General features: G+C 39.1%; 1 protein-coding gene across 7 annotated transcripts in view; it reads left to right on the forward strand.

The window, feature by feature from the left end:
• OC90 (otoconin 90) overlaps positions 1 to 15241 on the forward strand; it is a 1698850-nt gene that overhangs the window by 1473300 nt on the left and 210309 nt on the right. For all 7 annotated transcript variants that reach the window (XM_044067044.1, XM_044067045.1, XM_044067046.1 and 4 more), the window contains one exon: positions 4894 to 4992. In XM_044067044.1, the coding sequence (XP_043922979.1) occupies positions 4894 to 4992 (99 nt within the window). The remainder of the gene's footprint in view (positions 1 to 4893; positions 4993 to 15241) is intronic.

The raw sequence follows: 15241 nt of genomic DNA on the forward strand, positions 1-15241 counted from the left end.
ACTTTACTATACAGTGCTAGGTATAGTAAGCGGCTGGAAAGTGTTTAAAGTGGTTAACAACAGATAGTATAAAATATGGGTATGAAACTATGAACAGGAAGGTAAATGAAGTTTAAATTAAGGGGAGGCAGAACTTTCACAATATGAGTTTTCTAGTAGGTAATCATGAGTAGGAATAAATTAGGCAGGAATGAAACAAAACTTTTGAAGTTAAATTCGCATAAGAAACTTAAGGATATAATAAGAAGTGGATAAGTAAAGCAGGGAAAATCAGAAATACTGATAGAGCAGTCTGTTTTAGCACCTCTCCCAAGAAAATAATTACAAAGTTTATATAAAATATTAAAAAAAATTAAGCCTGTCCACCACCTGAGTAGTAGAGTCTGGATCCCAAGCCAAGTGGCTTTGTTGTACTGCCCTTCCATCTCGTCTCTTGGATACATAGGATGTCCAGCCTCCTCCGTATCATCATGTCATCCACTTCTAAGCTGCGTCCTGTCAGTGAATCTACATTAAGCGTAGCAATTCTTAGTTCATGTTTGGCAGGTTGGTTGGTTTTATGTCCAGCTTTCACTCAACAGAGCTATCCCAGGTAACCCAGACTGGGCAACTAGACACTGGCCAGCCAGTAGCCTATTGAGGGTCCCTGGCGTGGGTCAGTGAGTAGGCCGGGTCCTCAACCCACTTATCACAGGTAACTACCCATGCCCATTTTTTGGCGACAGTCAACATGAACGAATCACCTAGAGCCATATTTTACACCGTTGAGTGACTAGCCCTGCCACGGCATGCAGTTTGTGATCCATGTTCTCCTATCTTGAGGATACTGCATACCACAATAGATGCTCAAAGCGGTTAGTCTTTTTACAACTCTTCACCCCATTGGGCACCATGTAGAGTCTGTGCTGCTGCCCACAGCTCCATTCATTGGTGAATTTGAGATGGAAACACTCAGCATGTTTTTTTGAACATGGGAGAAACCCCACGGAGACACAGAGAGAACATGCAAACTCCAAACAGGCATTAGTCAGAGGTCAGCATCGAACCTTGTACCTTGTGCATTGGAGGCGAAGACCTTAACCACTAAGCCATCTGGTCTAGAAATGGTGTAGGAATTGTGGTGAGACAGAGGCTTCAGAAGTCAGTGAGGGACATCATCAAAATTAATGACAGACTCATGGCAATCAGACTCCAGTGTAATGATAGGACACTATTCATAATCTCAGCCTATGCCCCACAGCAGGGTTGTGATAGTGAGGAAAAGAGTGCATTCAGACAGCAGTTGCAGGGCCTACTAGATAAAGCAGGACAACATGAATTGGTGTTGATAATGGGTGACTTAAATGCACATATCGGGACAGACAGAACAGGATATGAGGACTGCATGGGTCCACATGGGTGGAGCAATAGGAATAAAGAAGGAGAAGCCATTCTAGACTTCTGTCTGGCAAATGGCTTGATAGTAGCCAACACATGGTTCAGAAAGAGAGACAGTCTCAAGATAACATACAATAGTAGCCAACATGCAACTCAGGTAGACTTCCTCCTAGTAAGGAAAAGGCACTGGGGTGAAATCCATGATTGCAAAATCATCCCCAATGAAACAGTCGGTTCACAGCATAAACCAGTAGTTGCCTCAATCAGCTGCAAGCAGTGGTCAGAGAAGGCTCTAAGGTCAACAGAGACCAGGCTGAAGACCTGGAAGTTGACTGGAGAAAAAGTACAGCAGTTCAAGGAATTACTCAGGGCTCTAGCACCCCAAGAAGAGGAGGAAATAGGTGGAGTTGAAGAAGAGTGGCAGCGCCTAAAAATAGCATGTGTTAGGACTACAGAAAAGATATGTGGCCGAGCCAAGTATGGAATTAAGGTACATAAGGAAAGCTGGTGGTGGAATGCAGAAGTGCAGGAAGTAATCAAAATAAAGAAGGAGTGCAGGAAGACGTGGGAGATTGAAAAGACTGACCAAGCTAGGAAGGACTACTGGTTGGCAAACAAAAAAACTAAGAAAGAAGTTGCAATAGCAAAGAATAGGGCATCAGAGGCACTCTATCAGCTTCTGGAAAGTGACTCAGTATGGGGCACAAAGAAACTATACCAGGTTGCAAGGCAAAGACAAAAAGATAAAGAAGATAGTCAGACACCCTTCATAAGGGATTCCAGCAACAACCTGCTTACCAGCCCACAGGGCATCAAAGGCAGATGGAAGGAGTATTTCCAGCAGCTTCTGAATGAAGAAAACCCCACAGAAGCGGTACTGCCCCAGAAACAGCCTACAATGAGAGTAGAAGAGGAGCCCAGCTTAGAAGAAGTAAGAGCAGCACTAAGGAAAATGAAGTCAGGGAAAGCAGCAGGCTCAGATGAGATCACAGCAGATATGATAAAGATGCTGGTTGAGCTAGGGGAGAAATGGCTCCTGAGGGTACTAATTGCAGTGTGGAGAGAAAGGCGTATTCCAGATGACTGGAGAATAAGCATACTCATGCCAGTGTACAAGAACAAAGGGGACATCCACAACTGTGAACAGTACAGAGGCATCAAACTCCTGCCACATTGCATGAAAGTTCTGGAGAGGGTGATTGATAAACGGATACGCAGAATAGTAGAATGTAAGATGGGAGATGAACAGTTCGGATTCAGATCAAGATGCAGCACAATTGACCCGATGTTTGCATTGAGACAGATACTTGAGAAGAAACTAGAGAAGAGGAGAGAGTCAAACTGGGCTTTCCTAGGCTTGGAGAAAGCATATGACAAGGTCCCAAGAAAGCTGATCTGGGCAGTACTGCGGTGGTTTGAAGTCCCAGAAGCATTGGTAGAATTAGTACAGGCTATGTACAAGGACCCAGTGACTCAAGTATGAACAGTGTTTGGCCTCACTGAGGGGTTCCCAGTGGGAGTGGGTGTACACCAGGGTTCAGCTCTGAGCCCACTGCTGTTCATACTGGTAATGGACTACATCAGCAAACAGGATGGAGGGGTCAGAGCAACAAAGCTGCTGTATGCAGACGATGTGGCAGTACAGGCAGACTCTGATCTAGAACTTCAGCAAAGGATAGGAGAATGGAATGCAAATCTGAAGGCACATGGGATGAAACTAAGCACGTATAAGACAGTGGTAATGGCAGCAGATTGGGGAAATCAGAAGAAGCTGAGAATAGAGATAGATGGGAAGATAGTGGAACAGGTAAACAGCTTCAAGTATCTGGGAGGGGTGGTTGAGGAGAAGGGTAGTCTGAATAAAGAGGTCAAAGCTAGAATCAGAGGGGCTGCAGCCAACTGGCATAGAGTATCAGGTGTAGTATATGACAGAAGAATGCCAAAGAAGCTGAAAAGTAAGGTGTACAAGACAGTGGTGCGACCAGTACTACTGTATGGTACAGAAACCTGGGCAGTAAAGGCAGAACAGTTGAAGAAGCTAGAGGTGAGGGAAATGAAGTGCCTGAGAAAGGTGGTAGGATGCACACTGCGGGACAGGCGAAGAAATGAGGACATAAGAGCAGAAGCCAAAGTAGCTCCAATTGCAGAAAAGATCAAAGAGAACAGATTACGATGGTATGGGCACATGTGTAGAAAAGCAGAAGACAATCTGGTGAGGGAGATTTGGGACAGACAGGAAGAAGGTAAGAGGAAGCAAGAACATCCAGCAAAGAGGTGGATGGATTGTGTGAAAGAAGATCTGCAACAGTCAGGCATGAGTGTTGAAGAAGGCAGGAGAGTGGCACTGAATCGAGAGAGTTGGCGACAGTTAATACGATACCCCGACCCCATGTAAATGGGAAAAAGGGGATGATGATGATGATGATGATGATGATTAAAAGAAATTAAATATATTCAAATTATGTTGCACTTTTTTAATAATCTTTGGTAATTGTACCCAAAACTGACATGCTACCATAACAACAGGAAAAACGGAGCATTCATATTGAACTTTAAGTCCTAATTAATATACAGTTCTATTCCTTGTAATGATAATTGTTCATTGCTTCCATAGTTAGATGCTGTAAATATCAAAATATTTATGTGAATTTTTATTGATTGATTTGCTTGCTTATTTGTTTGCATTTGTTTACTGGAAAAGTTTATCTTCAGCATAAAAATGCCCTTTTCAGCAAAAGCCCAGCAAAAAAAAAGGTCCAAAAATATATTGGCAACAAAAGAAACAGTAATTGCATGGCAGATGTAGTTAGTCGAAAAAACTCAGAACTATAACATTCATATATTAATAACTGGGTTATATGTGTACAGAAATAGAAGATAATAAGACAAACCAAGATTTAGCAGAAGCACTGTGAGCAAAATTGCAAACATGCAAAAGCAAAATGTGAACTGAATTATAAATATGAGGTTCTATTATGTTTCATGTCATGTCCTGTAGCTTCATCTGGATGAAAGTTACTGGTTAGTCTTTACTTCAGTGATGCCCACAACAAAAACATTGTTTGTAGGGCAGCAAGCAGCCCTCCTGCACCTCTTGCCCCCCCCCCCCCCCCCATGTAGCTCTACAAACTCCACTGTTGTAAAACTGGAGAGAGAGAGACGCGCTCACACAAACTGGATTATTGCTGACATGCAGAGAGAAACTGCACTGTATGTGAGTTCCTTTCAATAACATTAATGATGTTGTTCAGTATCGGGAACCTGAACTATTACAACCTCATCAACGTTACACTCTACTAGCAGTGGGAAAACATAATAAGCAATAAAAGGGCGGGATAAGCAGCAGTGCATGTCAGGTATGTTAAATGGATAATATGTGTGCATCTAACAATGTAATTAATTACAAGACTCAGTATTTCAGGTAGTAACTCACACATTGGTAAAACATGTTTAGGATTATAAATATATTGCTGTTGGATGTTCCTAATAAACTGGAATACATTTAATTATATGCAGGATTACGGAAGGATATGAAGGAACCTGTAACTGCAGAGACACCTTTCCATCATCCTGGTGTAACAACCGCTAAATTAAGGATTGCAGCAGCAGCAGAAGGTATAGATTCTGAGCTTACCTTACAAAAATATTTGCTTAGCTTAATATATGCCTTTGAATCATGATATAATTACACTGTCTGCTTTCATGATGATTCTCTTTACTGGGTCTTCTCACTAGGTAAACATTTTGCAACAGCTTGATAAGCATAGCATATTCCTTTGTTAAAGTCAGTTATCAGTCATTAGAGAATGGGCGACCTGTAGATCGGTACCTGAATGGAGAACAAAAGTTCTCTAGCAGGATGTTAATCTACAGATAATGTCGGCTGAAAAATGAGTCCACCACTTCATGGCTTCATGGCAGCATATCAAGCTAAGCAGTGTTTTTGCTGTTTAGCAAGTGTAAAAAAAAAAAAAAAAAAAAACTGTGTATATGATTATACGCAACCATGTGAGTGACAGCGAGATCACTGGAGATGTTATTTTACACTCTCTAAGCAGTGCTTCTGCTGTTTAGTGAGTGTAAAAACTAAATGAAACAGAAAAAAGTGTGTGTTTATGCTTCTGTCTATGTGTGTATATGTGTGTGTTTATGTTTCTGTCCGTGTGTGAGTGTATGTATGCATGCATGAAAGCGAAGTGATTGTGTATGATTGAGAGAGGGAGCGTGAAGAATGACAGCAATCGAGCACTGGCAACAGCAGCAGTTAAGAGTTTTGCATACCTCTCGAACTCTTAGTTCATGATATCTGGATAAAGCCTAAACTAAAGGGGGAACAAAGGCTCAAAACAGGAGCATATTTTAAATATTGTTCTTATAAAATTACAAAGTAGCTTAAATAACAGGATTTATGTTAGCATGCATTTTCTGAAGTGCAAGTGTGTATGTGAGATTGAGATAGATCGACCAGTGTCAGTAGCAGTAAAGAGGTTTGCATACCTCTCAACATCTTAGCTCAAGATATCTAGATAAAGCCTGAAATAAAGAGGGAAAAAAGGCTCAAAAATAGTGATACATTTTAAATATTGTTCGTATAAAACTACAAAGTAGCTTAAATAACAGAATTTGTGTTAGCATGAATTTTCTGAAGGAAATAAAGTCTGAAAGTCAAATCTATGTCATTATTTAATTACTTCAATCCCAATGACTGGCAGCAAACCACACATTTTAGGAGTAAGGGGCAAAAAATAAAGTGAAATCTGTTTTTTTTTAAATGTTATATTTTGGATGTAAAATGCTGCCTCCAACACCATTTACGTATACTACAGCAACTTTGAAACATTAAGCGGGGGAACTATTTTACATCAAAAATATATAAAAAACATAGTAATAAGTAAGTGAGACAACAATTTTATACAGACCCCATTCTCTAAGTACAATAATGCCCTCCATAAGAATGATGTTATGATAGTACTCACTTTTCATAACTACAACTGCCCCTCCCTTGTCAGCAGGCTTTATTGTGATATCTTTATTATTTATAAGTGCGCTTAGTCCTTGTTGTTGTTCCATATTCAAATTATGAAAACCAAGCATATTTTTAGTGTTTAAAAACTTGAAGATATCATCCACACAACATATGTCAGCTATACGTACAGCCAGCATACATAATGCTTTGTATCAGCATGTAAAGCAGTATCCTGGGCATGCATTTTCTTTTATGATTTTACATATTATGAACATATTATGATCAGTGAGTACTATCACAACAACGTTCTCATGCTATTGGGGGACTTAGATACCTATCAACGACTAACACCAATAGATACCAATAGAATTAGTGGCAAGGGTAAGCATGAGTTTCTTAACCTTAGGTTAAGCAACCGGATCAATGAAGACACTTTTAAGTTTGTACTGATTGAACATTCTGTCATTTTATTATTCAAAGCTTTACCCAAAATACATAAGTACTCTAGGAACCCACCATTACGTCCGATTGTATCTGGCAGGGGGTGGGCCACTGAGAATCCTTCTATCTAGGTAGAGGCACAATTAAGAAAGTGTTTAATCTCTGCACCCAGGATATTGAGGGATACAGCTCATTTCCTGCAATCTCTACACAGTTATTTAGGCCCTAATGCTGATTGTATGGATCATTTGTTAGTAACCCTGGATATAAACAACTTGTTCACAGTTATTACAAAGAATATGGCTTGATGGTCATTGAAGCTTTTTTTGAAAGAAGCACAAATTTTGAATCAAACTACATTGATAGTATGTGTTTATTGTTAGAGTGTGTACTGAGCAACAATATTTTTATGTATAACAATTGCTTTTACCGTCAGAGCAGGGGTGTGGCAATGGGCACCCCCTGCACAAACTCATATGCCAACATAGTGTTGGCATATTGGGAGGATCAAGTAATATTCAAGGCAACACATTTATGGAAGGGGTTCCTGAGTTATTATGTCTGTTTTGTGTATGACATGTTCCTGCTTTGGACAGGGACACAGGAACATCTCCATCAATTCATCACCTATCTGGAAACTACCACTGATTTCTTGAGGTTTAGTGTTTTGTTCTCTGATACAACTATAGATTTTCTAGATGTTCGAGTAATGAAAAATGTAGATAAATGGATTGAGACCGTGTTGTATAGCAAGGACTGTTGGAGAAATAGTCTCCTAACCTATGATAGTATGCACCCTAGATACATGTTTGACAACATTGCTCAGGGACAGTTTTTTTGAACATCTAGGTTATGTACTAATGATGAGGTGTATAGAGAGAAATCCACAGAACTTATAGTGAATTTAAAAGCAAGGGGATACAATCACAATACAGTACAGCGGGCATTTAATAAGAGCAGAGAGGAGTGATCAAACAGGGCAGGACCCTGGTTCTCAGGAAATATACAAGTGAGTGATAGGGTGGTAGATATGAGAAGGCAGCCCCTACGAGTTATTTTCAATTATAGTAACGATGTGAGAGGTGTATGTAACATTATTCGCCCAAACTGAAAAATTTTACTAACAGATGATAAGGTTAAGGAATTAATAACTCAGAAACTCATATTTTGCTTTAAGCATAATACGAACTTAACAGATTTGCTGTGTACTGACCAACAGGGGGCTAGGAAACCTGTCATAGGATGACAGGGGACATTCCCCTGTAGACATTGTAAAGCATGTCAACACATTAGACACAACAACGTATTCATTCATCCAATGTCTGGGAGGAGGTATTCACTGAAACAATATGCTGACTGTTTGACTAGCAATATTATATATTTGGCAGGCTGTTTGCAATGTTATTCATTTTTTGTCAGCAAAACGAATTGTAGATTGAAAGACAGGGTGCTACAACATATGTCAGCTATACGTACAGCCAACATACATAATGCTTTGTATCAGCATGTAAAGCAGTATCCTGGGCATGCATTTTCTTTTATGGTTTTACAAATTATTCATCCAACCAGGAGAGGGGGTGATTTGAAATATATAACAGAATGTAGTGAAACTAGATGGATAATTAATCTGGGTGCTGGTAGAGTACCTGGTTTAAATGGAGTTATTCCTACTAAGCCTATTTTAAAAAAGAGGAGGGTACAACACTGAGCTTTTTGATTGGATGTCATGTATTTTAACAGGTGTTTGAAAATTTTCTGAAAGTGCTCACCTATTGCATTTTTATTAAACTACTGATTTTATTCAGCCTGGTGGTCCAGATCTTCATTCTTTTGCTATAAAAATATCTATGTAAACATTTCCAGGCATAAATCCTAAATCTTCTAAATGTTGTTGCATATTTGGGAGACATACATATATCCTCCCATTGTCTCTTTGTGAATTGCTTCTCCAAACTCTCTTCCAAATCCTTTCTAACCTCCTCTGATTGATTCTTATAGTTATTCCTCTTCAGGACATTTTTCGGAGGTATTTTTTCCATTTGGAATATCTTGAAATATCTATGTTCTGAATTAATACATTGAAGTATTGTCCTGAAACAATTTGAAATATACTCATTTCATTATTGTTTGGACCAGATGAATATCTTGTTCTATTGCCTTGGATTTTGGGACATTCAAATTACTATTGTAGGCTTTATGCATTCGTACAGTGGCTTGCCTGCTATGTCTTGCTGTGTTCTCATTGGTTTCAGCTTCAGTTACATAAGTTCTTTGTACTGTTTTAATTGTAACAGTTTTTTTTTTATATTTCATATTGCGCATAGGTCTCAGAGTCTTAATATTGTCAATAACTTCACATTTTTATTACAGAATGTTTTTGGGCATTGTATTATAAATATGGTTTCATTTTGAATATGTCTAAGTGCTTAGGTGATAAACACTATAATACATTTAAAGTTGAAACTGGAGTTGAATTTGTCCTGGGCAGTTGTTTTTGAACACTTCTACTGAAGTTTGCAGTCTGTGCATTGCCTAAACTATGCTTTGTCAGTGATAATCTAAATGTTAGTTTTAGTTAAGATGTTCTCATATAAGAAACATCACCCAAGCATAACACCTAATCCTTTTAAATGATCTTCTGTCTAGGACTACAAGACCTGGAGTTCTGTTTCCTGCAAATGGGACAAAATGGTTAGCAAATAATCCTGTTACATCATCCTTGTACTGCAATAATTACTCTGGGCATTGGTACACTGTAGAATTTCTTTCCATGATCAGTGTTCCTCAATTTACTCTTTGCTGATGAGGAATGATGCAGAAACTCTTAGATTCTTAAAGATCTCACCACTTTAGACAATATTAGATTGTAAAGGGTTCGTATGATTAGTAAACAGGTATTTGTCCCTTGGGCATTTTTGCATGTAGCATCTGTTTTTGTGGAATTATTGATGTAAGAGGTTGTATAAACCAAATGTGAAAATTTCTCTGTAAAATGAATTTCTTCCAGTTAACTTAGTGATCAGGCAACAGAACACTAATTTACCAGTTTTTATTTTGTGATTGTCTTGTTACTGCCTTTTTTTCTTATTTGGATATTTTATTAATTTACATATCTTGAAACTGCATCATCTAATTGTTTTGCAAAAGCAGTCATCCAAGTAAAGCTAGTTGTTATTTTAATTAACATACTTAACATATTATGCTACGTCTTCCAAAAATACCAGACCCTGCCCACCCCTTTCAACATTAGTGTATCTTCTAATGTTCACTGATTCCTCATACCTCTATATTAACAATCACTTGGCTTATCCCTGTCAAACATACTACCAGTTGGTGAGTTAGGCATGTGACCTTCCCAATGTGTTAGCTCAGTGGCCACATACTATCCCTTCCATCTTAATTATTTTAACGAAGGTGAGACAGAAGCTTTGCTTCCCTCAAATTTCTCTCTCTCTCTTTCCCCTCTGCATGATTTTAATTCTCCCTTCCTAGTAATGACCATCAACCAAACATGCACCAGATCACCCACACTACCTCATGAGAGTCTAATCCAAGAGCAAGGATTTAACCCATTTCTTACATAAATCATGTTTGCTGTGCTTTTCTGAGACTGCTAGCTATGATCCAGACTTTCTGACTTCTCAGTTATGTGGCATTAAGGAAGCACTTGCACCCCAGAATCTACCAACTTGGGGCATAAACACTGGATCAAGAGGTCTAAATCTCTTTTGCAGCATGAATAGAACATGTTGGAGGGAGAGATATGTACAACAGAGATAAATATGCATCACAGAGAATGGGGCAAGGTTGGCATGATGCTTAAGGTCTTGACCTCAGAAATACAAGATGCAAGGTCTGATTCTGACCTCTAGTTATTGGCTAGACTTGTAGTAGTCAGTAGAATGATATCCCATTATTTACCAAAGAGATGTAAGTTGGCATAATGCTTAAGGTGTTTACCTTGCAGACACAAGGTACAAGGTTTGATTCTCACCTTTATAGAGAAATTGGCTTATCTTAAAATGGTCTGCATGGGCAGGTAATCTGGTACTTAACTATGAACCTAAGTGCCAGTTCTTTGGAATCACCTTACTCTACACATAAAGCAAAGTAATTATCGTATACTATTCAAATGTAATGTGGACAAATGAATAACTGCAAAGTCACCCCTGGTTTAGCACCTTTGTCTTTCATGGATAGGGGAAACATGTAAATGCTCTGCTCATATTTGGGTTATTCACACTTAAAATATAAGGGCTATAAACTTCATGGTAATGTATGCTGAGGCTGCTAAAGATCCAAGAGCCTAGTACCTACCATTGAACCTATGAATCTGTGAACTGCTTTCAGTGGGAGGAATACCACCAAAATATAAGCTGCTTTTTATTTTTCGTCAGACCTTGGATCAATCATTGGGGTGAGTATTAAAACTATTGTAACAATATCAAATGCCACTCCACAGCAAATATTCACAACACCCTTTCTATAACAACAACCTAGTACAAGAAATCCGGACAAAGCCCAAAATAATGGGGGTACAAAGGCCCCACTATTGTGACAAATTTTAAATATTGCTCTTATAAAACTTAAAAAGTTTCTGGAATAAACCGTGTTATGTTAGCTTGTATTTTCTGAAGGATATGAAATCTGGAGTTTAAATTTCTGTCAATATTTAGTGACTTTAATCCTCAATGATTTGCAAGAAAACCCCAAATTTTATGAGGAACAGATCAAAAACATGAGCCAAAAATCTGGACTTTCTGAGAAAATCTGGGCAGTTGAGTGGTACGCATCCCTGTATTCTTTCGGCTTTGGGAAGGATATTGTTACATGGTTCAGGACAGGTTCTCTCACAACTCTGCCCCAAACAGAATAGTGAGGTTCCAGAAAACTCTAGACTGTCCTCTTTGGTGTGCATAAGTAGTTTGTAAAAATATTCTATTAAAATAGTGTCAAATATCACCACAGAGAATAGAATGAATAGACAATATACTTTCAATACTGTGGGATATTTGTAAGTAATTTTGTGATGAGTGTGGATGGAGTCTCTCAAAGTAGAAATTTAAAATAAGAGACTCTTGCAAGAGGGCCTTCCTTTGTTTCACTGGCAGCCATTTGGCCTTTTTAAGATATTGACAGTGGTGCTCTAGATGGCTGGTGTTAGCAATGGACTGACAAATTTTATTTGACATGGATTGAAGCATGATATTATTTCTGTGTGCGCCATAAACAATTAGAGAAAGACTGTATTCCATTTGAGCAATAGGGATGCTAGTATTATGACTGCTCTGACAGTGGATTGAGAGAAAGTGAAAGATCTTAGCACAAAAGAGTAAGCAATTTATTTTTGGTTGGAAATGTTTTGTTTAATGTGTGTTTGTAAGTTCAGACATCAGTCAAGCCAGATTCTGAATTATCTCAATGCAGTCATAGTTTCTGTGATGTGACTACTTTGGTCTTTGATCTACAGGGAATTGGGTATTTTTTGATTTATATAAATATATATATATAGGTTTACCATCATTTACTGAAACTGAAACGTCACTTGACTAAAACCCATAATAATTAATTTCAACATACTAAATTGTAAACTGGACCATATAAAACCAGACTAGGTGGGGGGCTATGCCCCCTCACCCCCCAGTGTGGGGTGCTGTGTCCCCCACACCCACCTAACTATATATACTAACTGCAGGATAGCACTACAGTGGGGAAAAGGGCATAGTAGTGGCAGCATGTAGACTACTGTAAGGTAAGTGAAAGTTATATGCCCTTTTCCCCACAGTAGTGCAATCCTGGAATCAGTATATATAGTTAGGGGTGGTGTGAGGGGATTATATGGTCCAGTTTGCAATTTAGTATGTTGAAATTCAGTATTATGGGTTTCAGTCTTATGGGTTTCAGTCAAGTGACTTTTCAGTCTTTTGAAAATTCAGTATTATGGTCTCAGTCAAATGAGGTTTCTATCATATGATAGGGATCTATATACACACACACACACACACACACACACACACACACATATACACAGCATATATATATATATATATATATATATATATATATATATATATATATATATATATACTGTACATCAGTTTGTAGAGTTTGTAGATTGCACTTCATGCGATTGACATTTGTGCGAAACTGCCGTTTAGCAAAAATAAAAAACGAATGCCACAATGTCGAACCATACAACAGTGACTGCAACACAGCATTCGCTGTTGTGAATTTTGACATTGTGATGCAGATCGCACTATAGTGGGAATCGGGAAATTTACCCTTTCCCTCACTGTAGTGTGATCTCCAAGTTTGAATATATAAGTAGGGGGGGTGTGGGTGGCACAGCCCCCCACATGGGGGTGCAGGGGGGATTGCCCCCTGCAAAAGTGTTTGTTATTGTTGACCAGAAGTGAGCATTTCAGTAAAGTCGACATTTTTGAGAATTCGACTTTACTGAAATACTGTCTTTCAACATTTTTTGTGTTCGGTGTTCTGATTTCCGAACATGTGATTTCGACATCTGAACACTCAAATGGAGTTGTTTTGAGCGAATGATGGTAAACCTATATATATATATATATATATATATATATATATATATATATATATATAGTTTACTGTCATTATGTTGGACAGGACTCGGTCGAATGCTGCTTACGTCGACCCACGTCCAAGAAAGTTGACAATGCCGAAACCCGACATTGCCGAAGTATGTCTCGAATGAGACCACGGAACAGGCTTTAACATGGGTCAAGTTAGGGGTGAGATTTGTACTTCAACAATGTCGGATTCGACATTGTCACCATTCGACTCCCTGCCTTTCGTTGAAGTGGATACGTCCGAATCCACTTCAATATAATGATAGTAAACTTATATATATATATATATATATATATATATATATATATATATATATGGGTCTACTTTGAAACATCTAAAACCCATAACATCTAATTTCATGAATTTCATTACATTGAGACCAGAACATCAAAGTCCAAAACATCTAAAACCCATAACATCGAATTTCATAACATCTAACACTACAAATCACAAGAAAATAACATCCCGTCCACATATAGCAACACCAAACTATCAAACACACTTTGAACTCTGCCCCCCCACACCCCCCTGTAAATTAAATGTACCAACTCCCAGATTGCACTACAGTGGGAAAAAGTTAATTTCCTAACCCCAGTGTATCAAGCCCCCCAGCAGAAATGTAGTAAAAAGTGTGTTTGGCAGTTTGGTGTCATTATATGCTGTTATATGTGGAGGGTTATGGGTTTTAGATGTTTTGGGTTTTACATGTTCTGGTCTCAATGTTATGAAATTAGATGTTATGGGTTTTAGATGTTCTGGTCTCAATAGGTTCATAGGTTCATAGGTTCATACTAGGCTATCTGCCCGAGGGCATTTATAAGCCTAGCCCATTGTTTTGTGGCTTACGCCACCCCTTTAGTATGGGGAACTATACCCATTATTTTGCTGTGCCTCTGTCGAGCAGTGACACTGAGGTAATTCCTGGGGTATATCTGCGATCTCCCATCCATTGGTCAAGATTTCTCTTGAACAAGGCCAGCGAGGTGCTCTGCCTCACATGTACCGGGATTTTGTTCCACAGCATAGGGAGTCTTTGGGTGATGAATCTATCTCTCCAGCACGTCCTATTAATAGCCGTGTCGAGGTTTAAGTCTCCCGCCCTTGTGGCTCTGATGGATCTAGATTTTTGAGGTGAAGCATATTCATCAAATCTGGGTTTGACATGGCCTTGTATGTTAGGCAAAGGTCACCTCTGAGCAAGCGGTGGCGACTGAATAGAGCTGGAGTTCTTTCAGTCGGGCAGCATAGGACAGATTTTGAGACCCTTTATCCTTTTGGTGAGGAACTTTTGTGGCCTCTCCAGCTGCTGCAAGTGTCGGGTCAGATACATTCCGAATGGGGCATTGTACTCAATCATTGGTCTGATGAGTGATGAGTAAAGGGAGACTATGACCTCCCTTGATCTAGATGAGAATCCCTTCATGATAAGGTGGGCAATGTAGAAGGACTTCCTAACTACTTTAGCTACATGGGTGTCGAATGACAGACTACTATCAACCTGGGTCCCCAGGTCCCTGATAACTTCTTCTGTGCTCGGTGGATTGCCACCTATTTGGTAGCTAGGGGTAACCTTGTTTTTCCCGAAGGGTATGACTATGCATTTTTTGGCATTTAACTTTAGGCCGTGGCTCTGGCACCAGTTATCCGTTTCTGTGAGACCCTTCTGAAGGATATCTGTGTCAGATGTGTTTTCTACTATGGCCCAGTTTGCAGTCATCTGCAAACTTTGTCAGCCATAACCCTCCTGTGTTTGCTTGTACTTGGAAAAGTAGATGCCGAACAAGAGTGGGCCCAGGACTGAGCCCTGTGGGACACCACTTGTGACAGGCTTTGAGTCTGACATGGCGCCAGCAA

Source organism: Protopterus annectens, chromosome 3.part1 (genome assembly GCF_019279795.1).
Source record: "Protopterus annectens isolate FY-2018-M chromosome 3.part1, PAN1.0, whole genome shotgun sequence".
Taxonomy (NCBI): Eukaryota; Metazoa; Chordata; order Ceratodontiformes; family Protopteridae; genus Protopterus; species Protopterus annectens.